Source organism: Dipodomys merriami, unplaced genomic scaffold (genome assembly GCF_024711535.1).
Source record: "Dipodomys merriami isolate MVZ:Mamm:240054 unplaced genomic scaffold, mDipMer1.0.p SCAF_11, whole genome shotgun sequence".
Taxonomy (NCBI): domain Eukaryota; kingdom Metazoa; phylum Chordata; class Mammalia; order Rodentia; family Heteromyidae; genus Dipodomys; species Dipodomys merriami.
This window is the reverse complement of record NW_027202382.1, coordinates 44,713,441-44,740,599: the sequence shown is the minus strand read 5'-3', so window position 1 is coordinate 44,740,599 and position 27,159 is coordinate 44,713,441. Positions and strand designations below refer to the sequence as shown.

The following is a 27,159-nucleotide window of genomic DNA, read 5'->3' as shown; positions in this document are numbered from 1 at the left end:
GGGGAGGGAAGGGATAGTAGGGGAAAAACAAAGGAGGAGGCAACAATGCTTGATAGGAAATGTACTCATTATCTTGCTCATGTAACTGTAACCCCTCTGTACAGTATTTTTTGTTGTTGTTGGTCGTGGGGATTGAACTCTGGGCCTGGACGCTGTCCCTGCGCTCTTCAGCTTAAGGCTAGCGCTCTCTACCACTTGAGCCACAGCACCTCTTCCGGTTTTCTAGTGGTTTATTGGAGATAAGAGTCTCACAGACTTTCCTTGCCAGGGCTGATTTTGAACCATGATCCTCAGATCTCAGCCTCCTGAGTAGCTAGGATTACAGGGGTGAGCCACCGGCACCCAGCTGTACAGTATTTTTATAATAAAAACATATTGAGAGAAAAAAAAGACAGGCAGATGACAGACTGGCATGGAACCGAACAGCAAGTCAGTGATGACACAGCCAGAGGCAGCCCCACACCGTGGGACTTCCAAAGGGTCCCTGCTACTGCCTCTTCTGAGGAGTTCCCTCTCATCTGACTGTCACAAGTGCTCTCCCAGGCCCAGCCAGTGACACGCAGTGGCTGAGGGCACATGAGGCTTCCTGTAGCCCGCAGCAATGCTTGCCTGGGTGCAGAAGGAGGCCCCAGGCCAGTCATCTGTTACTGATTTTGCCAATTATTTGGGGTTTTTGAAATGAGGAAATTCTTCGGGGCTGTCTCAATACGGGACTCTTGCTTGCAGCTCCTCTTGTGAATGAGGAAGAACAGGTGAGTAATCTAACTGCTATGGAGGGGAATGAACTGGGACTTGTACCCTTCTCCAGAGCAATGGACACCCAGAGAAAAATCATCGGGACCAGGCACAATGCCACAGCTATCAGGAGGTGAAGAGACGGGTCGCACTTTGAAGCCAGCCTGGGTAAAAGTTAACAGGACCTCATTTCAACAAACCAGGTACAGTGGTTTGCTCCTGTGATCCCAGCTATGGAGAGGCCTAGAATAAGAGGTTCACAGACTGAGGCCAACTCCAGGCCAAAACACAGATTAAAAACAAAAACTAACGTCAAAAATAGGGTTGGGAAGAATGGATCAAGGGGAAGAGCACCTGCCTAGAAAGTACAAGGCCTTAATTTAAACAAACAAACAAACAAAAAACCCCTATACCACAAAGAGACAGACAGCACTAAGACTTATTTGCAGCTAAGCAAGTAGACATGAAATCAACCTGGGAGCCAGGCGCCAGTCACTCATGGCTGTAATCCTTCTCAGGAAGCAAAAACCTGAGGATCACAATTCAAAGGCAGCAGGGAAGTTTGTGATGCTTATCCACAATGAAACACAGCAAAAGGTGGAAGTGAAGCTGTGGCTCAAGTGGTAGAGGTAGACTTGAGCATAAAAAGCCCAGGAGCCTAAGCCCCCGACCAGCACAAAAAACAAACACAACAAAAACAAGAATAACAACAACAAAAAACTAAAAGATATACAAGGCAACAACCAGTTTTGTGAAAACAAAATAATATACTGTGGGCAATAGGGTTATCTACAGTGATCCCTCATCTATATCATGGAAGTTCCGTTCCAGAGACCCCCCACGATGGGTTAAAATCCACGAAGTAGCAGTGTTAAACAGTCATCCCTTACTGTATCATAATTCATTGCTATTTCTCAGATTTTCACCTATCACAGGGGTCTCTGGAACATATCTCCCATAAGTAAAGGATTACTATATTTTGTGGTTTTTGTTTTTTTTTAAACCCACAATACGGTAAAGCTACAAGTATATGCAATATGGTGAGGGATGATTGTATTTCATATGTCTTTATTTCACGTACACATGTATTTTATGTGTGCAACTAACTGGTTCTGATTAAAATGATTATCTTATTTGCACTGCAACTGGTATTTTGTATGTATGTATGTGCTGGTGCTTGAACTCAGCCTTGTGCTCAGCTTTCTGGGTTGTTTTTGTGTCGGTTCTGGGGCCTGTGAACTCCTTTTGTTTTTTCATTCCAGCCTAGTGCTCCTACCACATGAGCCACAGCCCCACTTCAGGTTTTTTGCTGGTTAACTGGAGATAGGATTTCATGGACTTTCTTGTGCGGTCTGGTTTTGAGCCACAATCCTCATATCTCGGCTTCCTGAGTAGGTACCTCTCAAGCTTCGTTATTCGCATTTTCAAGCACTACACTTACTGTGTATCACAGAGACCTAGGTTTTTGTGTCCTTTCTGTCACTGACCAGCTAGGTAGCAAACTACTTCTTCCTTATCTATCTGTACAATAAGAAGTTCCTTCTAGCCAGGCGCTGGTGGCTCACGCCTGTAATCCTAGCTACTCAGGAGGCTGAGATCTGAGGATCGCGGTTCAAAGGCAGCCCGGGCAGGAGAGACCGTGGGACTCCTATCTCCAATAAACCACCAGAAAACCAGAAGTGGCGCTGTAGGTCAAGTGGTAGAGCGCTCGCCTTAAGCTGAAGAGCTGAGGGACAGTGCCCAGGCCCAGAGTTCAGGCCCCACGACCGACAAAAAAAAAAAAAAAGAAGTTCCTTCTGAGCCTAGTGCCGGTGGCTCACGTCTGAAATCCTAGCTACTTATGAGTCTGAGATCTGAGGACTGAGGTTCAAAACCAGCCAGAGCAGGAAAGTCGGTGAGACTCTTAGCTCCAATAAACCACTCAGAAAACTGGAAGAGGCGCTGTGGCTCAAAGTGGTAGAGCGCTAGCCTTGAGTACAAAGAGCTCAGGGACAGCGTCCAGGCTGAGTTCAAACCCCATGCCCAAACCCCTGTCCCCCGCCCCACCCCCAAAAAAAGGTAAGGAGGATCAGGGTGTATGCACTGTTTCGGGATTGGCTTATGCAATCCCATAAGCCCTAGAGATTCAGCCACACCATTTCACACTTGTTCCTTTACAATGTCAAGTGATACTCCACAGTAGCAGTTGGATCTCGGTTGGATCTCGGTTTGTTTGGCCCTGCACCTTCTGAGGACCTCTGAGATGTTTTGATTTGGGGGCTATTAGGCAAAAAGCTGCTAATGAGGATTTATAGACAGGCTTTTATATACATTAATACTAAGTTTTCATTTCTTGAGGATAAATGAATGCTCGGGAGTGCAACTGCAGGCTGTGTGGTAAGTACATTCAGTTTCAAAAGGTTGTTGTACTGTTTTCTAGAGGGGTTGTACCATCAGGTGAGCCTTAAAGCCCCTTGAGTGATGGAGCAGAGAGCCTCTACTATTAACATAGCCTGAAAGCACTGTAGAGACCCAGGAACCTTCTTCTGACCTGACAACTGCATTCCCCAGAGGTTAAACAGACTCACAGGTGCTGCAGGTGATGGACAACTGAGGTTCTGCCCTAACACCAGCTGCAGGTTTCGCTCTCCGTCCTCTTCTTGGAAAGACGTTTACCACCTGACCTGCTGGCTGCCAGATGCCAGCCAACCAGCCAGGTTATACTTTGCCAGGGAAAGATCTTCCTTTCTTCTTCCACCTGCATAGAAATCCTGGTGTACGCAGGAAGCCCAACCGTCACAGCATGGGAGTGGAGGGTGGGACAGGGCACAGAGACCTCACTAGGGTTGTTTCTGGAATAAAAGCTCAGCCCCTCCACACATTCAGCTAACACCATTCTAATATCATTCTCTTAACTTTAGAGCATACTTTTAAGCAAATATTAAAAATGCCAATGAGATGATACACAGAAGGAACTACTACTACTACTTTTCTCGCTAAGGCCACAGAGAAAAGAAGACAGTCTGCCACAGTACATAAAGTTCAGTAGAGAGGGGCATAATGGGACTTGGCACCTGCAGAATAAAGGAGGGCATGTTGTATGCCACTAGAAGGGGTCAATGGTGAGCGTGTGAGCAAGGGAAGAGATGTGGAGGGGAGAGGGAGGCGGATAGGGGAAAGAGGAGGGAAGGAACAAGGGAGAGGTGAGGAGAATGAGAGAGGGAAGGGTGAAGAGAGCCTAGGAGTCAGAGCCCACGGGTCTGGCTGTGAGGAGGAAGTCCTATGATTGTGACCTAAATCCTAAGTAGAAGGTAGCCAGGAAGCTGGGTGCTGGTGGCTTACGCCTGTAATCCTAGCTACTTACTAAAGAGGCTGAGATCTAAGGATCACAGTTCAAAGCCAGCTCAGGCAGTAAAGTCTGTGAGACTCTCTCTCTCTCTGGTTCTGGGCACTGTCCTTTAGCTCTTCAGCTCAAGGCTACCACTTGAGCCACAGCACAACTTCCGGCCTTTTCTGCTTATGTGGTGCTGGGGAATTGAACCCAGGGCCTCATGCATGCGAGGCAAGTGCTCTACCACTAAGCCACCTTCCCAGACCCCGTGAGACTCTTATCTCCTCAATGAACCACCAGAAAACTGGAAGTGGCGTATGGCCCAAGTGGTAGAACACTAGCCTTGAGCTAAAGAGCTGAGAGACAGTGCCCAGGCCCAGAGTTCAAGCCCCACAACCACCAACAAAAAAGGTGGCCAGGAAGAAAGCTGGAATGAGGGGGCTGGGAAGTTGGCTCAGTGGTAGAGCGCTTGGCTTGCATGCCTGAGGCCCTGGATTCGATTCCTTAGCACCACATAAGCAAAAAGAAAAAAGCTGGAAGCGGCACTGTGGCTCAAGTAGTAGAGTGCTAGCCTTAAGCTGAAGAGCTGAGGGATAGCACCCAGGCCCAGAGTTCAGGCCCCACGACCGGACCCAAAAAAAAAAAAAAAAAAAAAAAGCTGGAATGAGGGGCTGGTTTCAGGAAGAGCAGAGACAGACCAGTAGGCTGGCAAAGAATGTGCAGAGTAGAGTAAAGGATTGGAAGGCCAGGGAGGCCATCACCACGTAGGGAAAGCTGGATGTCCTCAACTGCTGGAAGCAAGCACCCTAAACACAACAGGTCAGACTGGCTCCGGGAAGAGGCTCCAGCCACAGCAGGGGGAACGGAGGATTGTATGAAGAAGGTGCCACAAGCCAGACCCAGAGCAGGAACTCCAAGACTGCTGGGAAGTGTGGGTGTCAAGACTGAAGCTGTTACTGCTCAGATCAGCCAGTCTGAAGCCAGACGCAGGAGAAGGAGGTCGGCTCGTCTGGAGCACAGCACCCGGGTAGATCCTCAAGCAGAGCTGAGGTCCCTTCTGGGTCTAGGCAGACTCCAGGACCAGCCAGTTCACATAGCTCTATGCTGCCAGTCCCCGTTACCTGCCTGGTACACTTTCAGGCGCCAGCACTGTGCAAACTCCTGTCCTTGACAAATGTGTGTTAGGGATTCCTCCTGGTTACATTCAGAATTGAAGTGTTTGCCAGGCATTTGTGGCTCATACCTGTAATCCTAGCTACTCAGGAGGCTGCAATCTGAGGACCACGGTTCAAAGCCAGCTCAGGCAGACAAACCTGAGACTCTTACCTCCAATTAAAACTGAGAAATGCTGAGCGCTCACACCTGTAATCCTAGCTACGCAGGAGACTGAGATCTGAGGATTGTGGTTCAAAGCCAGCCAGGGCAGGAAAGTCTGTGAGAGTCTTATCTCCAATAAACCATTAGAAAACCAGAAGTGGTGCTCAAGCGGTAGAGCACTCCCCTTGAGCTGAAGAGTGCAGGGACAGTGCCCAAGCCCAGAGTTCAAGCCCCACGACCAACCAAAACAAAAACAAAAAAACAACTGAGAAATGAGCCAAGAGCTGGTGGCTCAGGCCTGTCAACCTAACTACTCAGGAAGCTGAGATCTGAAGATCACAGTTCAAAGCCAGCCCAGGCAGGAAAATCTGTGTGACTCTTTTTTTTTTTGGTCAGTAGTGGGGCTTGAAATCTGGGCGTGGGTGTTGTCCTTGAGCTCTTCAGCTCAAGGCAAGCGCTCTACCGCTTGAGCCACAGTGCCACTTCTGGTTTTCTAGTGGTTTATTGGAGATAAGAGTCTCATTGACTTTCCTGCCTGGGCTGGCTTTGAACCTCGATGCTCATCTCAGCCTCCTGAGTAGCTAGGATTACAGGCGTGAGCCACTGACACTCACCTTCTGTGAGACTTTTTTTTTTTTTTTAGTCGGTCGTGGGGCTTGAACTCTGGGCTTGCGCACTGTCCCTGCGCTCTTCAGCTCAAGGCAAGTGCTCTACTGCTTGAGCCACAGCGCCACTTCCAGTTTTCTAGTGGTTTATTGGAGATAAGAGTCTCACGGACTTTTCTGCCTGAGCTGGCTTTGAACCGTGATCCTCAGATCTCATTCTATGAGACTCTTATCTCCAATACATCACCAGAAAATCAGAAGTGGTGCTGTGACTCAAAGTGGTAGAGCGCTGGCCTTGAGCTGAAGTGCTCAGGGACAGCGCCCAGGCCCTGAGTTCAAGCCCCATGGGTCAAAAAAAAACCCCAAAACCTGAGAGGTAGAGTTGTGGTTCAAGTGGTGCAGTGCCAACCTTGAGTGAAAAAGCGCCGATAGAGAGCACAGAGGTTCTGTACTAGTACACACTTGCACACGTACACACACGCACTGAAGTGTTATTAAGCAGACCTAAATAACACCTCTAAACATTTTAGAGGACTGAACTTTAACCTCCAGAGGTCAAAGAACTCTGCTGCATGGCAAAGTTAGAAAGTTCATATTGCTAAAGAAGCAATCCTGCAAGCTTCTGTCCAAAAATACCCAACAAGCCAAATGAAACAAACATAACCCACGAAGCCGTTGGATTTTCACTGCTAAGAAGGAAGCACTGTATCCACCCTGCGCTTTCTGAACTTGCACTCACGTGTCTCCCCACCAAGAAGGACCCTTGGGCTCACACATATTCTCCTGGCCCAGGAGCAGACCAATGAGAAGAGGAGACTGAGTCTGGCTTACCGATTTACTGAGGGCAAACAATTTCATAACTGTTATTTAGCATTGCTCAAGGGCAGGCCAAGATTAGTTTTATCAAACTGATATACAGAATGTAAAGTGTCTTGTTCTTTCAATCTGGTCTGCTCTGTCCTAGACAAGGTATCAAGAGACCTGGGTGGAGGCGGGACAGGATGCAGAAGGGTTCTCCCGTTACTCTCCACTAAGAGGGGGAAAATGAGAACCCATTATGCTTACGAGGACTTATTCTTCAAAATAAGAGGGGAATGATATAATAGTGACATTGGCTTCCAGGGTGAATATGGCCAGGTTGGTGACATCTGCTGCTGCCCAGCTCTCTTATCAATAAACTCAAAGCCTTTTGCTGATTTATTTCAAATAGCTATACAAGGACTGGTGGGAGAAAAATGCCTGCACAGTGCCAGAGGGGTCAATGTGCAAGTATTTAATTAGGGGTACCTTACAGAGGACCCGACAGCCATCTGTGTAGGGCATGCCCAGGTTTTGAGACTTAAGTCCATGTTGCAGGTGAAAACAAGAAGGAATTGTGAAAGGCTGGGTGAGCTGGAAATGTATTGATCTTGATTTCTGGAAACACTGGGCTTTAAGGAGACCTGTGCTCAGAACCAGACAATGCAATTTGCTTTTACACTGGTGTCCCAGAGGAGAGAGCAAATTATAGAAGCTCTTGGAAGGTAAAAAGGTTTCTTCTCACTACACCTCTTCACAAGGTAAAAGTGCAGGCAAGTGCATTCAGCATATCTGGTCTCAGAAATCATGAACACTGGTCAAACAAAAGTGATCCCAGCACATCAGTGTGAAGGGTGCTTGTTATCTTGAACAATGTTGTACACAGACAATCCTCCCACTTTGCATCATTTTTTTGCCCTGTGAGTTCAGACATTTCCAATGTTTAAACCACCTGGCCACTCGTTTGGAACCCTTGCTAATCCAGAGGCTAAGATCTGAGGATCTGCCCAGACAAGCAAAGTCCAGGGACCTTATCTCCAATTAACACTAATAACAAGAAGAAAAACAAACCAGAAGCAGAGTTCTGGGCTCAAATGGTAGAGTGTTAACTTTGAGCAGAAAAGCCCGGAGACAATGCCCATGTCCTGAGTTCAAGCCCCAGGACTGGCACAAATAAATATGTAAATAAAAATTTAAAAATAATCACAAAATAATCACATTAGCTATATTTTCTTTTACAAGTCCCAGAGAGACTAGAGAAATCAATCCCACTTAATTAGATTTGGCTAAGTAAGTACTTTTATAGAAACATAGTTGTGGGAGAGGAGATCATGTAGTGCATACCGTTAAGTAAAAAAAAAAATTTCAGGTACACATCACCAAAGCACATATATAATTAGTATACATGCAGACTGACCGAGAATAGAAGAGAAAACCCCGAGCCCCTGATCACACACATAAGCTCACGTAAGCTAGGGGCACACCACCCTCCTTATACACTGCTACCTTGCAGTAGCAGTTCCAACTCTGTAGCCACTTTTTCCTGGGGCTTGAACTCAGGGCCTGGGCGCTGTCCCTGAGTTCCTTTAGCTCAAGGCTAGCACTCTACCACTTGAGCCACAGCACCACTTCCAGCTTTTTCTGTGTTATGTGGTACTGAGGAATCGAACCCAGACTTCATGCATGCAAGGCTAGCACTAAGCCACATTCCCAGCCTGTGCAGCCACTTCTGATGGATACTGTGCTCATGTGCTGACAATGGGCACTTGTAAATGGTTTCAAATTATTCTGGGGTTGAGTAGGGCATCAAAACAAACCAAAACAGTGAATACAAAAAAAAAAAAAAAAAAGATTGCTTCTAGAAAGATCTTATTGCACATGGAAGTACTTAGGAACTATTAGGGAAGAAGGTCTCTATTGATGTGTGTCCATATGTTCAAAGTATGTAATACACATATATGAAAATGTCACAATGAAACCAAGTATAGTGCTGCATACCTGTAAGCCCAGCATTTGGGAAACTGAAGCAAGAGATTTCCAGTCCTAGGATAGCCTGGGTTACATAGTTTAAGATCCTGTCTCAAAGAACTTAAAAAACTAGGGAAGTGGGGGAAGGAAGGAAGAAGGGCAGGGGGAGGACAGAGGACAATGAGCCTGTCAAAAGCTATGTACATATGACCATTCAAGATGCTGCTGCTGGGCGCCGGTGGCTCACACCTGTAATCCTAGCTACTCAGGAGGCTGAGATCTGAGGATCACAGTTCAAAGCCAGCCCGGGCAGGAAAGCACCTGAGACTCCTATCTCCAATAACCCACCAGAAAACCATAAGTGGCGCTGTAACTCAAGTGGTAGACACTCGCCTTGAACTGAAGAGCTGAGGGACAACATCCAAGCCCAGAGTTCAAGCCCTACAACTGACAAAAAAAAAAAAAAAAAAAGATGATGCTAAGTGGGCTGGGAAGGTGGCTCCATGGTAGAGTGCTTGCCTTGCATGCATGAGGCCCTGGATTCGATTCCTCAGCACCACATAAGCAGAAAGAGCCGGAAGTAGTGCTGTGGCTCAAGTGGTAGAGTGCTAACCTTGAGCTGAAGAGCTGAGGGGACAGTGCCCAGGCCCAGTTCAGGCCCAACAACTGACAAAAAAAAAAAAAAAAAAAAACGCTGTGCGCCAGTGGCTCACGTCTATAATCCTAGCTACTCAGGAGGCTGAGATCTGAGAATCACGGTTCAAAGCCAGCTTTGGCAGGAAAGTCCGTGAGACCCGTATCTCCAATCAACCACTCGAAAATTGGAAGTGGCACTGTGGCTCAAGCGGTAGAGTGCTCGCCTTGAGCTGAAGAGTGCAGGAACAGCGCCCAGGCCTAGAGGTTCAAGCCCTATGACAGACCAAAAAAAAAAAAAAAGATGATGCTAAGTGAAATGAACCCCAAAATATGGACACAAGAGGTTTTTCTTTGTTGTTGATGTTTTTAATGTACTATGTGATTTTTTTCATTGTTTCTTTTATATGTTGTTCTTCCTATGGTATATCCTTGTTGACACTGTATTTGATTTTGGTACCCTGCATCTTGTATATACATTTATCTAATTTGAGGAAGGGATGGGGAATAACAAAATGCTGAAACAAGGACACAGGATGACGCATTTCAACAATGATATAAGACACTGTGTTGGAAATGAACCTTACAACTTTTTTTGGGGGGGGAGGAGTGAGGGAGGTAGGGGCAGGAAGGGATGGTGGAAGAAAAACAAAGGAGGGGGTAACAATGCCTGACAAGAAATGTACACATTACCTCTCTGGGTACAGCATCTTTACAAGGAAAAAACAAAACAAAACAAAACTTGGGAGGAGGGGGAAGGAAAAAGGGGAGGAGGGAGAAGAGAATGAGCCTGTCAAGTTGGGCCTGGTACCCAATGCTGTAATCCTAGCTACTCGGGAGGCTGAGATCTCAGCATCAGGTTGGAGACCAGCCTGGGGAGAAAAGTCAGAAATACTCTTATCTCCAATTAACCACCAAAAAGCCAGAAGCGGAGCTGTGGTTTAAGTGGCAGAACGTTAGCTTTGAGAAAAAACTCAGGAACAGCACCCAGGCACTGAGTTCAAGCTCCAGGACCAGGACCAGCACACGCACATGCACGCGCACACGCACACGCACACGCACACAAAGAAAAGAACGACAGAACACAACCTGTCAAAATGAGCATGATGAAAGCCAGCAGGCACTGCAGTAAGTGTGCCGCCCCCTCCCTGTCTTGGGGCTCAAGACAGGAGTTCCTTAGTGCCCAGCTCCAAATCTCAGCTTTTCCTAGGAGAGAAGTGGGGACTTCAGTTCCCGCACGTGCACAGCAAACGAAGGGTAATCAAACTCAATTCTCAATAGGTCAAATTATTTCCTAGCAGATGCTCAAGGCCAACTCTGCCTTGGAGCTCAGCGGAAAAGATTCCTGTATTATCAAGGCAAATAGGAACTCAAATGCTAGAGAATTGCTGAGAAAAATCATCCTAAATATGTTCCCCTTGTCATTCCTCTGAAAGCGAGCGAGGCTGGAGAGCCGTTAAGGAAATGGCTGACATAGATTCAAACTTAAACGGCAGGTTCACTGCTGCTGGAAAGGCAAGGTGTTCACAGCGGCTTACCTCCATCATCCAAGGGCCGCTTCTGCACTCCATATCCATAGACCAAGGGGTCCACTAAAGGCGTGGAATTATTCAAGTGAGGAATTGAATCAATTTTAGCAGCAATCTATGGAGAAAATCAGATTTAAATACTGAGTAACAGGTCGCTGTATTTGCTGAAGAAAGACAAGTTTTTAAAGGACTTATCACCACCATTTCCTCCCACCAGGATTAACATAAGGCAAAACAAGTATTTTTCTGTTTGCTGAGCTTTCTTCTAGTCTTAATAATGTGCCTTTAGAAATAAAACACTCCCCAAAATGTGTCTTCTACAAGCAAATTAGTATTTTGAAGCAGCCACTTAACATGTAGGTATGCCACATCTCAAGAAAGCAAAGCTGGTAGGCATGAAGAGCTTTGAAAGGTTTTATTATCACCAAGTACCTTCCTTCAGACTCTCCAGGATGTTTAAAAGGCCTGGTGGCTCCTCAGGAATACAGCATCCTATTAAGGTTAATACCTATGAACTGTTCAGGAGATGGCCGACATACACCATTTCTCATCCTCTCTGAAGGATTCCTGCACCGGATAACGGGACAAGCTCAGAGCTGCCTCAGCAGTTAATGTTTACTACCAACAAAGAACAGAACAGAGCTATTAAATCTTCTCTCCAGAAACAAAAGGTACAGAAAACTTCTTAGTATCTACGTCGTTCTCATGAGGAAATCAAGTGTGACCTTCATAATAAATCAACTCTCGCTGAAGCAAGGGAGTATTCACCATGACTGCCCTTGGAGCGGGTCCAAGTTCAGCTCAAGAAGCAGCGTGACCAAGGACAGCTAGCGAAGCATCCTCTCACATAGCCACGTGTGTGCAGGCAGTTCTGACCTAGTCTGAGGGTGCCAAGAGGTCTGAGGCCTTCCAGGACTAACACACAAACAAATAAGCAACCAACCAAAGACAATTATTTGGTACTGCCAACTAAATTCAGAGAAGATGCCAGCCATCCTGCCATCCTGGTGGTGCCTGGTCTCTTCCTTCCTGTTTGCCAGCTACAGGATGCTGGGCAAGGCTTTTCCTACTCTGCCTAAGACCCCTAGGGTGTGATACCATTTACTTCACAGTTTCTGAAAAGACAGTTAAGATACTGTGAACAAAGGAGCTGCTAAGAACACTAGGAAGCACATCACAAATGCCGCGATTGGAAAAACGAGGCAATTTACCCCACAAATGTTCATTGCCTACTGTGCAGTGGGCTCTGCTCCAGGCCCTGAGCTGCTGTGGAGAGGAAGACCAGCAACAGCCTCCTCTCCTGGAGTCAGCCATTGCAGGGGAAGAGAGCGGATCACATGGCACACAAGGTGAAATAAACTGACCATTTCAGCGGGTGACATACATCACGATAATGAATGATGAAGAGCGGGTTTGGAGCTGCTTACAAGGATGACCAGGGACAGCCTCTGAGGGGAGGTGTCCACTTACGAGACCTCAATGACAATGAGTTGGACACAGCAGAAAAATCAGAAGCATGTCCTAGAAAGCCTGTACAAAGGCCCTGAGAAGCAGGCTTAGAACTACGTATGAACAGAAGAGAAAGCTATGCCAGAGTAGAGGGAACCAGATGTGCTGTAGCACAGAGCCTTACAGGGCAGGGGCAGAGCTTGGACTGTACAGACTGGCTGACGGGAACCTGCTTTGAGTCTCAAGGAAGAAAGAAACACGCTACTATATGTGTAAAAGATTCCTTGACTGCCCAAGAGAAACCCTGCAAGGAGATAAAGGTAGGAAGAACATTGGGAGGTACTGGCCTACTCTAGGCCAGGGTCAGCAAGCTACTTACTGCAGGCAAGCCACCTGATTTGGCAAGGAAAGCTTTGTTAGAATGCAACCTACAACTGGGCACTGGTGGCTCACGCCTGTAATCAATCCTAGCTACTCAGAGGGCTGAGATCTGAAGGTCACCATTCAAAGGAAGCCTGGGCAGGAAAGTCTGTGAGACTTATCTCCAGTTAATCACCAGAAAACCAGAAGTGGAGACGTAAACCTGGTAGAGTGCTAGCCTTGAGCAAAAGAGCTCAGGGACAGCACCCAAGCCCTGAGTTCAAGCCCCACAACTGATCAAAAAGAGAAAAAAATGAGGCTGGGACTGTGACTTAGTGGGTAGAGTACTTGCCTAGTATGCATGAGTCCTTGGCTTCCATTCCTAAGTACCACATAAACAACAACAACAACAACAAAACCGCAACCCACCTATTAGTTTACGTATCTTCTATGGCTGACTCTGCACTGTGTGTTACAGCTGAGGAACCTGAGATCACAGAGCAGCCAGCACGCAAAGCCCATGAATGCCTGCTATACAGGCCTTGAACGGTACTGTGCATAAAATCTACTCACAGACATTGAATGACACTGTGTACAATGTCTACTTACAGACCTTGAACAACACTATGTGCAATACCTACTGTACAGATCTTGAACAGACACCACATACAATGCCTACTGTATAGACAGTTAACGACACCGTGTACAATGTCTATGGTACAGTCCTTGAACAACACCACAAACAACATCTACTGTACAGTCCTTGGATAACAAGGTTTCCTTGTCTGGTCAAGTGACAAGGGTGGCCGGGTTGAGTACTTCTCTAAGACACTTTTTTCCTCAGTAAGTAAAATACCAGAATGCCTCATCTCATACACCCGAGTTGCAGGTAAGACGGTCATTTGCTCCATTACTCTTGGCTTCCAATCTCCTTCTCCACATGTCTGGGACAGGCTGGCGAAGGGGGTGGCGCAATTCCGGGGACTCACTCTGCTGGAAGGGTGGGTAGACTGAGAGCGCCCCGTACCCCACAGAGACCTAACATCTGCAACAACTGCTAAGTGGCTCTGCACATGAGGTACATACCTCTAAATCTCACCTGCCTTCCAGACTCTCTTCCATCTGATTCCCCAGCTGCCTTACAACAGGAGTTCTGCACCTGTCTGCAATGTAATTTCTTCCCTACAATGTGGGTATATCACAAGTAGTACAAGTTTCCTGTTCCTAATTCAGATTGTATTAAGTACTCTAAAAACAGGCATCCAGATTTGTTCTCTACTTTGCTAGTGCTGGGGATTGAACACGGAACCTCTCACTCACTCAGCTTGCTTGCTGCATTAATGCTCTACCACTTGAATCACAGCTCCAGCCTTGCTTTCTGCTGGTTATTTTGGACATGCAGCCTCAAGGACTTTTCTGCTCAGGCTGGTTTTAAAGCTTGATTCAGTGTATCTGAACCTCTTGAGCAGCTAGGATTATAAATAAGAGCCACCAGCACCCAGTTCACATTTGTTAAGTTACATTTGTTTTAGTTATCCACATTTTGGGCAATTTCCACTGAGAGCAGTGTTGAATGGTCAAAAAGTACAGCCCAAGAAGAATGTAGTAGTGCACACCTGCATTCCCAGCACTTGGGAGGCTGAGGCAGGAGGATTGAAAGTTCAAGGCAGCCTATCTCAAAAAATAACCAAGTACAGCTCTGAAGCCAGTAGACTAATTTTTTTTTTTTTTTTTTTTGGTTGGTCGTGGGTCTTGAACTCTGGGCTTGGGCGCTGTCCCTCAGCTCTTCAGCTCAAGGTGAGTGCTTTACCACTTGAGCCACAGCGCCACTTCCAGTTTCCTAGTGGTTTATTGGAGACAAGAGTCTCACGGACTTTCCTGTCCGGGCTGGCTTTGAACTGTGATCCTCAGATCTTAGCCTCCTGAGTAGCTAGGATTACAGGTGTGAGCCACTGGAGCCTGGCCAGTAGACTAAATTTGACTACATAAATGTTAGACATGAGTTCAACATTGTATTAAACTTACATTGTAGCATCTATAGTATATATTGCAACATAAAATGCATTCCTTTATACAAATACCATCTTGTTACAAGAAGTAACTTCAAATGTCTAATAAAACAATCCTATAATCCTAGCTACTCAAAAGGCTGAGACCTGAGGTTCAAAACCAATCTAGATAGAAAAGTCTGTGAGACTCTTTTCTAGCCAGCAAAAAGCTGGAAATAGAGCTGTGGCCCAAGTGGTAGAATACCAACCTTGAGTGAAAAGCCAAGTGAGAGTCAAGGCCCTGGGTTCAAACCCCTGTTCTGATGTGTAAATCAGCATCACAGAACTTAAGTCTCCAGAGTCAATGCTTAGCAGAAATGGAGGCACGGTAGCACTGTACCAGCAGCCACAAGCCAGCTCTTCCAATGTATGACCTAAATAAGACCTTTACAAGGTGGCTCAGTGGTAGAGTGCTTGCCTTGCATGCATGAGGCCCTGGGTTCAATTCCTCAGCACCACATAAGCAGGAAAAGTCGGAAGTGATGCTGTGGCTCAAATGGTAGAGCGCTAGCCTTGAGCTGAAGAGCTGAGGGACAGTGCCCAGCCCAGAGTTCAGCCCCCATGACCGACCAAAAAAACCCTCCATGGGGGCCCTGCTCCTTGGTGTGTCCCCTGTGAAATGCAGGGCAGACTAAACCAGTATTTTCCAAAAGCCAACAGAAGACAAAGTGATTCTAGGAAATGCACGGATCAGTTGTCTGTTTTGTTATACTACTGACATTTGAACTTAGGGCCGCATGTTTGCTTGCTCAGCTGAAGCCTTACTACCTGAAACATGTCTCTAGCCTACTTTTTGCTATTTTGGACATGGAATCTAGTGAGATGATCTCAGCTTCCTGAGTAGCTAGGATTACAGGTACAAGCCACTGGTTCCTAGGTGGGTTGATGTACTGTTTTTCTTTTTTGCTACCATCACTGGGGCTTGAACTCAGTTCCTGGGCATTGAAGAGTCTCAAGGATTTTTCTGTCCAGTCTGGCTTCATATCACAATCTTCAGATCACGCTCCTAAGTAGCTAGAATTGCAGGCATGAGCCACTCACTGGTGCCTGGCTGGATCGATGTTTTTAAACTCAGACATACAATTAGCTTCTACGCATAACAAAATGTATTTTCCTTTAATAATATACTTAATAAATCTCAATTTAAAAGCACATTGAGGGCTCACAGATAAGGCAAAAATCCTAAAGGTGGAAGATAAATGACTGAAGTTAGGAAACATGGCAATCGACTTTTCCTAGTATACTTGCAAGAAAAAAAGTTCTCTCTTGACCAATTAATCACAACAGTCCACCTCATAAACCAAATGCCGAGCTGTGAACATCATTACCACACTCCATCCTTCTCAGAACTTTCCTCTCAACAGAAATGGGCAAAGCCACCCAAGTGCCAGGAAGAGAGCCGTCCACACACCATGTCCGTGTTGCTAAGTATGGCCACCACTCCACCCAGCATCAGAAACAGCTCCAACCCAACCTGGGAGCAGGAGCCCAGCTCCCTCCGTGCAAGCTACTTCCTGCAGCCACAGCAGAGGCTCTGCCTGGGAGAAAATCCAGGTTGGACTGGAATATTCTCTGCTCCCCATGGCAAGGGGAAACTGTGTGGCAGGGGTCTTAGTGTCCAGGGCTTAGACAGGAACTAGTCCAAAAGACAGGTCTGGAGTCATGCAGGAAAGGGCAAAGAAGTCCTGCACCCACTCCCTAGAGCAGGTAAGAGACAGGAGGGCATCAGTTGCACTGCTCACTCCTTTAGTGCCTGCTGGTGCCCTCATAAAGCAGCTCCCATTCACATTCCTGTGGGATTTGGAGCCAGTAGGCCTAATTACAGCCACGCTGGACAACAAGGTTAACAGGTGTAAAGCACCCAGACCAATACCAAGCACACAGTAAGGAACCCCTCACTGAAATGGAACAGTAATATAGAAAAAGGCATGAACCCACTGAACTTGCACACACTAAAATGTCTATGCAGCTAGTACCCAGACAAGAGACTACACTGCGATGGGCAAAGCTCAGGAGGAGAGCAAGTGCTCAGCATTCCAGGTGCCCAGGGGTTCAATGCTAAGCACCAAAAGGAACACCACTACCCACTACCACCCTGGTAACATTAGCTTTCTCTTATCTGGTTTGGTAGCACTGGGTGTGCCTCCAAGCACTTGAGCGATGCCTTCAGGCCATTTTCTGTTTCAGTTGTTTTCTGTGTAGAGTGATCCTCCTATCTATTTAGAGCTTGGGACCACATATATGAATCCCTAGGCCCCACCTGTTTGTTGAGATGGAGGCCTCTTTCTGCCAGACTAGCCTCAAGTCATGAACCTCCAAAGTAGCTAGGATTTGGGAGGTCTTTTTCTTTCTTTTTTTCTCTTTCTTTTTTTGAGATAAATCATAATGTATGCTAGGCTGGCCTTGAACTCCAGATCTTCCTGCCTTGCCTTTCAAGGGCAGAATAAGGCAAGTTACCACCCCTACCTATTGTTTTGTAAATTACTACTACTATGGATTTCTATTTTACAGGAGAGAAAACTGGGGCTTGAAGTTAAAATAAAGTGGTGCTGTGGCTCAAAGTGGTAGAGGACTAGCCTTGAGCAAAAGAGCTCAAGGACAGCACCAGGCCTGGAGTTAAAGTCCCAGGGCTAATTAAAAAAAAAAAAAAAAAGTGAAAGCTGGGTGCCAGTGTTTATAATCCTAGCTACTCAGGAGGCTGAGATCTGAGGATCACAGTTCAAAGCCAGCCCATGCAGGAAAGACCATGAGACTCTTATCTCCAATAAACCACTAGAAAACTGGAGGTGGTGCTGTGGCTCAAGTGGTAGAGTGCTTCTCTTGAGCTGAAGAGCTGAGGGACAACGTCCAGGCCCAGAGTTCAAGCCCCACGACCAGAAAAAAAAAGGAAAGAAAAGTTAAAATAAGCACACAGGAGGCTGGGGCTAGAGGATCACCAGTGTAAGGCTTAGACTACATAATAAAATTTTAAAAAGAAAGAAAAGATTAAACGATTTGTCCACAGTCTCTATGCTATTAAGTAGCAGAACCAGAACTTGAACTCTCAGTCTGGATAGTCTATCCTTTGCCCCCACCCCCTTTCTTTTGGTGCCAGTCCTGGGGTTTAAATTCAGGACCTGAGCTCTACCACTTGAGCCACAGCCCATATCCAGTTTTTTTAGTGGCGCACTGGACATGAATAGTCTCATGGGCTTTCTTGCCTGGGCTGGCTTTGAACCATGATCCTCAGATCTCAGCCTCTTGAGAAGCTAGGATTACACAGCACTTAGTCTCTCTACTTAGTCAGCGTTTCGTGGATTACCATCCCTGAGGACTCTGTGACCATCAAACGGGGGAACATATCTAAGAGTCCTGGCCTGGCATCCATACAACACAGCTCCATGAATGGTAGCTATTGTTGTCATCAGAGATGGGGCACAGGCTGATCCTGCCCTATTTACTGGCATTAACAAAACAAGGAATTCCGTTACAGTGCTGTAGGATGTCAGTCCTCAGCTCTGCCTCAACCTCATCTTCCTTTCGACAGCATAGCCTCTTGAAGGAGCGCAGGTTAAAGGGTGACCCCCCCCAACCCCAGAGTGGTAGCGAGGAGTGGGCCACCACAGGCATCCTCGTACCCCTAGGGTACAAGTTCTTAACTGGGGGCTCTTCCTAAAATGTAAGTATTTCTGGAAAGGTTCAGTTTCCAAGAGTTCCAAAAGGGTTCACATTCTCGTCGAGTTTAAGAACACCTTCCCTGATGTTTCTTAGCAGAATGTTTGGCTCGTTCAAAAGCTATCTGCTGAATTTTCAGTGGGTTCAGAAAAGCCCATCTGGAGGTAAGATGCCCGAGAAGCAGCTGCAGCTCCAAGTGGGCCTAAGAACCACAAAGTCTCCCATCCACTTCTGTTAGCCCCGGCAGAACCTCACCTTGCGAACTGGAAAACTAACCCGCTAACTGCACGGGTCCAAGAACTATTACACATACAGCTCTGACCACGTGCGTCTTTCTGAGAAAACTACTTTATCTCCCCGTGGCTATCTGCAAGTATGAAATAAGAATTATAGCCCTCGATCTAAGTTGGTTATTATGAGGATATAAGCAACTGCAAACATGTCTGCTCCATCTTTGCCCTGGCCCAGCACTCCACCAGAGGACAACGGCCCGTGACCTGAAGCTTATCGCCACCTCCCAGCCACAGGCCAGTCTTGCTAGTGATTTGTTTCCATCTGGTGTTGGGATAATAGTTCAAGGCTCCCACAGAAATGCTGGTGATTCTTTCCCAGTTGTCAGTAGATTTATACCATGTAGCTTCCACCCTTGGAGGAGTTAAGGCACAAAGGCTCCTACACGTGCAGAGCAGTCCTGACTTCCAGAATCTTCAGCTCAGGGGCTACTAGTGTGAGATGTGTGCTTCAGATATCAACTACAGAGAAACACAAGTTTGACAACACACAGTAACTACCAGATTTTAGCAAAAACAATTTCAGCTGAAAGCGAGAAAAGCCTGCAGATACATTCATTCACTACCTACTGTTCAGGACCACACAGGAAGTTTAGTGTTCCCAGTAACACATGGCCCAAAATCCCTTATACTGGTTGTTGTTGTTTTCTGCCAGTCCTGGGGCTTGAACTCAGGGCCCAGGCACTGTCCCTGAGCTTTTTTTGCTCAAGGCTAGCAGTCTACCACCTGAGCCACAACACCACTTCCAGCATTTTCTGTTTAAGTTGTCCTGAGGAACTGAATCCAGGACTTCATGCATACAAGTACTCTACACCACTATGCCCCCTTTCCAGCCCTACACTTCTTTTTTCTTTCTTTTTGGCCAGTCCTGGGGCTTGAACTCATGGCCTGGGTGCTGTCCTTGAGCCTCTTTGTGCTCAAGGCTAGCACTCTACCACTTGAGCCACAGCCCCACTTCTGGCTTTTTCTGAGTTTATTGGAGACAAGAGTCTCACAGATTTTCCTGCCCAGGCTGGCTTTAAACCATGATCCTCAGATCTCAGCCTCCTGAGTAGTTAGGATAACAGGAGTGAGCGCCACCAGCATTCGGAATGTTGAGTACTTTTTTTTTTTTAAAAGTATTCTCTGCAGGGTACCCTACTGGGTCCTCTTAAAGGAAAGCTACAGAAACAGTCAGTGGATTTCCTATAGACACTGGCTTCAAGTTTTTCAGAAAGTCACAGTAAAGTTAATTCCCAGTAAAATGTTGACTTGAGTAACTTTAACTGCTGGACATGTACAAGACAACCGTGGCACAGCAATTTTCAACTTCTGTAGCAGAACACTTGACTTTGCCATGAGTCAAAAAAACATCTATTAGTTGGTTGCCAATAGCACATGCCTATAATCCTAGCTACTTAGAAAGCTGAGATTGGAAGCCTGGTGCTGGTGGCTCACGCCTCAGGAGGCTGAGATCTGAGGATCACGGTTCAAAGCCAGCCCAGGCAGGAAAGTCCGTGAAACTCTTATCTCCAATAAACACTCAGAAAACCGGAAGTGGCGTTGTAGCTCAAGTGGTAGAGTGCTCACCTTGAGCTGAAGAGCTGAGGGACAGTGCTCAGGCCCAGAGTTCAAGCCCTATAACCGACAAAAAAAAAAAGCTGAGATTGGGGAGGACTGCAGTCCCGAGGCCAGGCTGAGCAGAACAGTTCACAAGGCTTCTCCTCAAATGAGCTGGATGTGGGAGCACATCACTGCATCCTAACTACAAGAGATAAAACCTGATCTTATACATTACACCAGTAAGTTAGGCAGCAGGAGCTCATGCCTACACTCACAGCTCATCAAAAGGCTGAGCTACTCCATAGGAAGTTTCAAGCCAATAGAGTCAGAAAAGTCTATGAGACTCCATCTCCAAAACAGCCAGCTAGAAGTGGTGAGCAAGTAAGTTGCATAAATGAGCCAACCAAGTGGAAGGCACTGAATTTAAACTGCAGAAATGCACAAAACAGGTCTGGAGGCATGGCTCAATAAACAGCACTTGCTAGCCGGTACTAGTGGCTCACACTTGTGAGCTACTCAGGAGGACTCTGAGGACTGCGGTTCAAAGCCAGCCTGGGCAGGAAAGGCCTTGAGACTCTTATCTCCAATTAACCACCAGAAAGCCAGAAAACCAGAAGTAGTGCTGTGCCTCAAGTGGTAGAGCGCTAGCCTTGAGCTGAAGAGCTCAGGGACAGCGCCCTGGCCCAGAGTTCAAGTCCTGCGACCAACCAAAAACAAAAAAAGAGCACTTGCCAATGTTAGCACAAAGTCCTTAGTTTAAACCCCAGTACCACAAAAGCTATTATTAAGGGGTGGGAATGTAGCTTAGTGGTAGAATGCTTGACTAGCAGCATGAAGTCCTAGGTTCAATTCCTCAGCACCACATACACAGAAAAAGCCAGAAATGGTGCTGTGGCTTAAGTGGTAGAGTGCTAGCCTTGTGCAAAAGAAGCTCAGGGACAGTGCCCAGGCCCTGAGTTTAAGCCCCTCAACTGGCAAAAAAAAAAAAAAAACCTATATGAAATGAACAAAGGAATAACCTCTTAAAGAATATGTAGTAAGTATACTGTATCTTTACTTTCTAATAAACATAAATATTGCTCTCTTAAAGGAAATCCAGCGCTTCAATAAAAAAAAGTCACCATCTTAATGCACTCAAGTTCCACGTAAGCCCAAAGGTGTATGGCACAAATTCCAAATGACTTACTGCTCAGGCTCCAAGCGGGAACCGGTAGCATGAGAGGCATTTTCTGGAGAATTGCCACACAGCGATCAACATTTCCCAAAAACAAAAGGCGTCACTATTATTTTCTATTGATTTTACAATGGCTTGTGACATTTGTTTGGTGCAAGGCCACTGACCATGCCCAACTCCACAAGGACCACTTAGACTCCATTTTACAAGTGAAATACTCTGGAGGTAGGCAATGCAGAGACATTGAGGAGGTCTAGATTAAATCAAGAGATGGACATGGCAGTGCCTGTCTGTAATCCCAGCACTAGATAGACTGAGGCAGGAAAATCTTGAGTTTGTGTTACATATCAGAACTCTCTCTCAAACAACTAACCACCACCACTGAATAGAAACTATATTGAACAAAGACTTTCAAGTCTTGAAGAACATTAGCAGTCTGGCAAGAGACCATCTACAGGTGAAGATGGGCAGATACCTTGCCCAGCTGGAGAAGGCTGCTGGAAACAGAGGTGGCACAGCCCCTGTTAGTGTGCACCTGAGGACTGGTGCTGCTGTACTGGAGGACCTTCAGGAAACATATTGTGTGTGTGTTAATCGAGCTTGAACTCTCTTCTTCACAGCTGGCACTTTATTAATGAAGCCACATCTCCAGTCTGGATATGGAGTCTTGCAGACTTTTCTGCCAGGGGTGGCTCCGAATTTCAATCTTCCAGGTCTCAGAAGCAGGGATTATAGGTATGAGCCACTGGCTCCTAGTTGCCATGTTGTTTAGAACCAAGCAATTTGGGGACTGGGTCAGATCACATTTGTACTACTGTGTAGAATTACTTCCATTCTAAAGGGTAATTGGTTAATGCCAACCATTAACTCAACCGACTGCCCATTACCAGGTATTTTAACATTTTTACATGACATCTTCAGAAATTTCCTTTTGATCTGCGGAGTCCATGTAGGAGTAAAGTAACAGCAACCACCAGTTCACTCTGTTAGAAAGATTCCAGGGCTGGGAAGGTGGCTCAGTGGTAGAGTGCTTGCCTTGCATGCATGAGGCCCTGGGTTTGATTCCTCAGCACCACATAAACAGAAAAAGCCGGATGTGGCGCTGTGGCTCAAGTGGTAGAGAGCTCACCTTGAGCTGAAGAGCTGAGGGACAGCGCCCAGGGGCAGAGTTCAGGTAGACCGGCAAAAAAAAAAAGAAAGATTCCAAAAGATATACAAGGAGGCTTCAAGATGCAAGGAGGGAAGCGCAGTGGTTGAGGGGCTGGATCTGTGTACAGAGACGACCAGAAATGCAGTTCCAAATCCCAATAGGGTCAACATCATGACTTGCCAGAGAAACAGCACAGGGCAGCTTACTGCTGTGAGGAACGTGAGAGGGCCTTACTTGCTGGTATTTATAAAGACTCAAGAGGGAGAAAGCACTGCAATCACTTAAAAGAAATGTACTGTCTTATTCCCATTTACTGGAGGAAAGTCACATCTTTTGACATGCTATGTATACAATGGAGAACTGTGACCATCTAGATGTCTGAAGAGCTCTTCTGAGGTGTGCTTCACTGTAACTATAACATTCGATTCTTGCCTACAACAAAGCTATGGAATAAAAGTAGAATGACCCAGAAACCTGCTTTTCTTTAGTTTTTAACAGCCATCAAATCCTTGGTGAGAATATATACCTTCAACTGCTGGTATTCAGAAGGAGCATGTTTACAGTCCTATCTTCAAGGGGGCAGTCCTGCTCCAGTCAATGGTGCATTTCAGAGCTGGGTACAATCCCAATGAAGTTTTTCCTTGCTAGTAATAGTAAACACCATGGCTTTAACTCTCCACACTAGGTCAGCATTTAACAGAGGGCCTTGCTGGGTACCAGTGGCTCATGCCTGTAGTCCTAGCTACTCAAAATACTAAGATCTGAAGACAGGTTCAAAGCCAGCCCCGGAAGAAAGTGTGTGAAGCTGAGCACCAATTAATCAGCTCAAGTGGTAAAACACCAGTCCTGAAAAAAAAAAAAAAAAAGCCAAACAAGAATGCCAAGCCCTACGTTCAAGCCCCAGGAGCCCCAATACTGGAACTAAACAACAAAAGCAGAATCTCCCTCTGAAGCAGGGTAAGAACAGGAGTTCAAGTCAGTGGCTCATACCTGTAATCCTAGCTTCTAAAGAGGGTTTAGGTCTTAGGATCACAGTACCAGTCAGGTCAGAAAAGCCCAAGACTCTTATCTTCAATTAACCAGCAAAAATCAGGAAGTAGAAGAGTGGATCAAGTGGAAGAATGCCAGCCTTGAGAAAGCTAAGAGACAATGCCCACGCCCTGAGTTCAAACCCCAATATTGGCACAAAAAAAGAGGGCCTCCCTCTAAAGCAGGCTACAAAAATATGAGAAGCAGGAATTCTTTTCAATGATTCAAAATTCACTTAATAGTCTTTCTGCATGTGGGGGTTCTGAGCCCCTTGAGGCAGGGAATATAATTCTTCCTGGACACAGGAAGGTCAACAAGGTGATGGTTACAAATCAGTACAGAGTAAGAGCCATGACATAGTAGTTGCCAGTGAGAAACAAGGTTCAGGACCCGGTAGCAGAGAACCCAATACCACACTGCCAGCCAGTGCAGTGGGGGAAGAGAGGTAGGTGACACAACTCAACCATTACCACGGTGGATTAAACCCACTACTCCACTGGCTGCCGTAGAAGCAGCAAGAATCATTCATTCAGCTCATAAAACTTTAGGTGGGACTACACGTTTGCAAAGTTCTGGGATCCAACATAATGTCTACAGGAACTTGGTATGAACTGAAATGTCAGTATCTCGGGAAACCAGTAGGGTTTTTCCTCTTGAATCCTAAGAAGAGATGGAAAGACCACATCTCCAAGTGCCAGAGTGGAGACCTCCCTCTAATACAACCATTTCTGTGGCTTTCTGTGAGGGATCAAGCAGCCATTAGTTACAGAAACATAAGCAGAGATGATGGTGGCAAGACACTCAAGGAAATGTTGGAGCTGACTTGTTAACTATAACTTGTAGTCGTGAAACGAGATCAAGCGCGGTCTTAAGCCGGAGAGCATTTCTGGCAGATCCCGACGTCATGCTGCTGGCAAACCTGAGCTTTCTCGAAACCCCACATTAAGAAAGTCCACGGCGCTGTCTGATAGTGAACAAATTCACCTGACTCCAGTAGAGGAGAACTGTCGCTGTTTCTCCCTTCTGAGTACCACCCGCTGAACATCTTCCTCTCTCCAAAAAGTTTCCGCAAAACTATGACAGCCTCTGAGGGTTTTCCCCTCCCTTTTCCTAACTCCACTCTAGAAATGCAGGAAATCTAAACGATGTTTTCCAAGGCTTCGGGCGGCAACAGGAGGCTCCCCAGTCCGCTGCGCTCTGCGGGCCCGGAGGCCCCGGCGGCCGGGAGGCCGACCCTCTCCCCGGCGCTCCGCACACCTGGGAAACCCGCCCGGCAGGCCGGGTCGGGCCTCGCAGCGGCGGCGCCTCTCCCCGCGGCAGCTCCCGGCGGCAGGAGCCCCGGGACAGCGGGACGCGGCCGCGGCGTCGGCCCGGGCCGCCTCCCGCCCCCAGACCCGACCCCCTCCTCCCCGCCGGGCCCCGCCTCGGCCTCGCGTGCTCCCGCCAGCTGGCCGCGCCGTACCTGCCGAACCCGGTGCAGGGCGTCCACGAAGCCCTCGGCCTTCATGCCCACTGGTGCGCTCTGCCCCTGCACCAGCTCCGCCATTACCGCCCCCGCCGCCACCGCCACCGCCACCGCTCGCCTCCCCGGTCCGGCCTCCCGCTCCGCTCCGGGACCCGTAGCCGGAAAGGGAAAGCCGCCCCACTTCCGGCGGAAGAGGCGGTTCGCTCTAGCCAAGTAGAGCTGAGTCTGAGAGGCGGGTCCGAACACGTGGTCTCGGCCCGGCCGGAAGTATGGGCGGGGCCGCGGCCCGGAGGGGCGGGCCCTGGACGCCGTCCATCAGGAGGCCCTGGCCGCGGCCCCGCCCTTCCCCGGAGGGCTCGGCCCGGGGCAGCTGCGGCGGGGACTGCCCTCGAGGCCCCCCGGGCCTCGGCCGGGTGGGAGTCTCTGCGAGGACTGACCCGGCTGTCGCAAACTGGGCCTTGGCATCGACTCCTGAACTAGCACTGGTCCGGCCCCTGGCTGAGCCTGGCAGCGGTGCCGGTTAAGGGTTCCAGGGTGGAAGGGCGTCCCGGGCCCCAGTTCTGGTAGTCGGTTCACCCGGCATGGGCCTCGCCCATCCCGCGGGGTGGCCTGCTGACGCGCCCGGGAAGGAGGCCCCCTGGAAGGCCGGCCTGCTGTCCACTTCCACGTTCGTTCCGGAACCCTGGGAACTGGGGGGGGGGGGGGAAGCAGGAAATACCGCGGGGCCATCCTTGCTTCCCCGCCTGCCGAGTGACTTCTTGGAATGTTTAAACAGTTTGTAAAGTCCTGATGTCTGGTAGTGACTGGGTACGGGTATTTCAAAGCCCGGCCTGTAATCTTAGTGCTGGAATACACCTGAGCCTTCGGGGCTGGATCTTCTTATAAACAAGCAAACACACACACCCCAAAAATTAAAAAAGTCAGAAGACTTAGTGGCTTACACCTCTCATTCATGGCCATTCCAAGTAGGGCTGTCCAATTCTGGATCAACTCCATTGCCCTAATGACATTTCTGATATTTCCAAGCCCTTTGATGCCAAGGAGTTAGATTTTATGCACAACTATGTTGTCATTGTGTTTGTGGTAGGACTGAGGCTTGAACTCAAGGCCTGGGGCTGGCCCTTAGGTTTTTTCATTCAAAGCTGATGCTCTACCACTTGAGTCACAGCCCTACTTCCAGCTTTGGGTGGTTAATTGGAGATCAGAGTCTCATGAACTTTCTTGCCGGGGTTGGCTTTGAACCTTGATCCTCAGGTACCAACTTCCTGAATAACCAACACCTAGACATTAGTTAGCATCATTTATAAGTGAAGAATTAGATGTTACGGGCTGGGAAGGTGGCCCAGTGGTAGAGCACTTGCCTTGCATGCCTGAGGCCTGGGTTCGATTCCTTAGCACCACATAAGCAAAAAGAAAAAAGCTGGAAGTGGTGCTGTGGCTCAAATGGTAGAGCGCTAGCCTTGAGCTGAAGAGCTGAGGGACAGCGCCCAGGCCCAGAGTTCAGGCCCCAGAGTTCAGACTGGATCCAAAAAAAAAAAAATTAGAGGTTAGGAAGGTGAGGGACTTAACACTGAGAGCCTCAGAAACTGGGGCTAGTCTCTGGGACTAGTATCTGTTGCCTGTTTGGAGACTGCTTCAGATAACACAAAAAGCAGGTGTGACTGTGTGACAAAGCAACCTTCCAGAGCCCCTGATAGTTCTGGACCACCTGGATCTATGGAGGCCAGGTTGAGCGTGTGACTACCTAAAAGCTGACCAACAGTAAGGAAGCCCAAGCAACATGAAGAGGCCACAGTTAAGTGCTTTAGGTAGTTGCCTAGCTGGGATGAACCTGAGGGTCATGGGTCATCCTAAGTCAGTATTAGTATTTCAGTCTAGCTTCAGGATGATTCCTGTTTGGTAGGCCTTGGAGTCATTCCAGACTAGAGTGTTCCCAGTGGGTGCCTGAGACATGGGGGGGGGGGTAGAGCCAAGCCCTCCCCAGTGGGCTCTTGAACTTCCCTTCCCATTGTTTCCCTTCCCTTCCCTTCCTCCCCTCCACTCACCCATCATCCTCTCTCCTTCCTTCCCCTCTCTCTCCCACCCCTCCCCCTTCATCTCCCT

General features: G+C 47.6%; 1 protein-coding gene across 1 annotated transcript in view; it reads right to left on the bottom strand.

Annotated features, from left to right (window-relative positions):
* Fubp3 (far upstream element binding protein 3) overlaps positions 1-25,161 on the bottom strand; it is a 52,296-nt gene extending 27,135 nt beyond the window's left edge. Inside the window, exons 1-2 of the mRNA XM_070014850.1 lie at positions 25,054-25,161; positions 10,905-11,010 (exon numbers count right to left, since the gene is read on the bottom strand). Coding sequence (XP_069870951.1) covers positions 10,905-11,010; positions 25,054-25,137 — 190 coding nt within the window. The 5' untranslated portion in view covers positions 25,138-25,161. The remainder of the gene's footprint in view (positions 1-10,904; positions 11,011-25,053) is intronic.
* Positions 25,162-27,159: the final 1,998 nt, after the last annotated feature.